Source organism: Myotis davidii, unplaced genomic scaffold (genome assembly GCF_000327345.1).
Source record: "Myotis davidii unplaced genomic scaffold, ASM32734v1 scaffold8071, whole genome shotgun sequence".
In the NCBI taxonomy this organism is placed as follows: Eukaryota; Metazoa; Chordata; class Mammalia; order Chiroptera; family Vespertilionidae; genus Myotis; species Myotis davidii.
Window position 1 is genome coordinate 1 of NW_006282951.1, and position 701 is coordinate 701.

Genomic DNA, 701 nt, shown 5'->3' on the forward strand with positions numbered 1-701 from the left:
GCTGGGGTGATGTGGACAATGGAGGTGAGTGTCAGGCACAGTTGGAGGGCCTAGGCGGTGGTGGTGACGGGGGTGGGGGGACCAGTCACACCCATGACTCAGCTCTGGGGTTCCCTTTGGGGGGGTTCAGCTCAAGGAGTGGCCGTTCGGTGAGTCTGGCAGGGGAGCACTGGCAGAGGCAGGGTGTACCAAGAACAGGGACTTGGTGCCTGGGCAAGGAAGTCACTTAGCGCCTCCATGCCTCAGCTTCCCCTGACACAAAAGGGCATGGTCACCGTTGGTATTTCATGGACGGGATATAGGAAGAGAGAAAGCACACACAGAAGGTGCCCTTATTAATCAGGGAAAGCGAACCGTGCCCACTCCCGCAGGCCGGCCTGCATCTTCTCCCTGCGCCCCCCGCAAGGAGCCCGAAGCAGGAGCCAGGGTGCAGCTGGATGAGCTCGGTCTGACCCCTCCAGCACCGTCTTGTCTCCCTTGATCCACAATTCAGAGCAAAGCCTTAGGGACACTGAGCATGAGCAGGTGCCCTGTGGCAGGCACGTCCTCTGGGCCTCCCACAAGGAACCCGATTGTGTCATCGCCCAAGCTCCCATGGAGACACAACCTCCAGCCCCGAAAACTGAGTCCTGGGGTGAGAGCCGGCCTGGAGGCCGAACTGGGAGGAACCCAGGCCTGGCTCCCGCCCCTTCCCCACACGG

At 61.6% G+C, this 701-nt stretch overlaps 1 protein-coding gene across 1 annotated transcript in view; it reads left to right on the top strand.

Annotated features, from left to right (window-relative positions):
* Positions 1-18: 18 nt before the first annotated feature.
* LOC107182638 (mast cell tryptase-like) overlaps positions 19-701 on the top strand; it is a 1,635-nt gene continuing 952 nt past the window's right edge. Inside the window, exon 1 of the mRNA XM_015562029.1 lies at positions 19-24. Within this exon, the coding sequence (XP_015417515.1) occupies positions 19-24 (6 nt within the window). The remainder of the gene's footprint in view (positions 25-701) is intronic.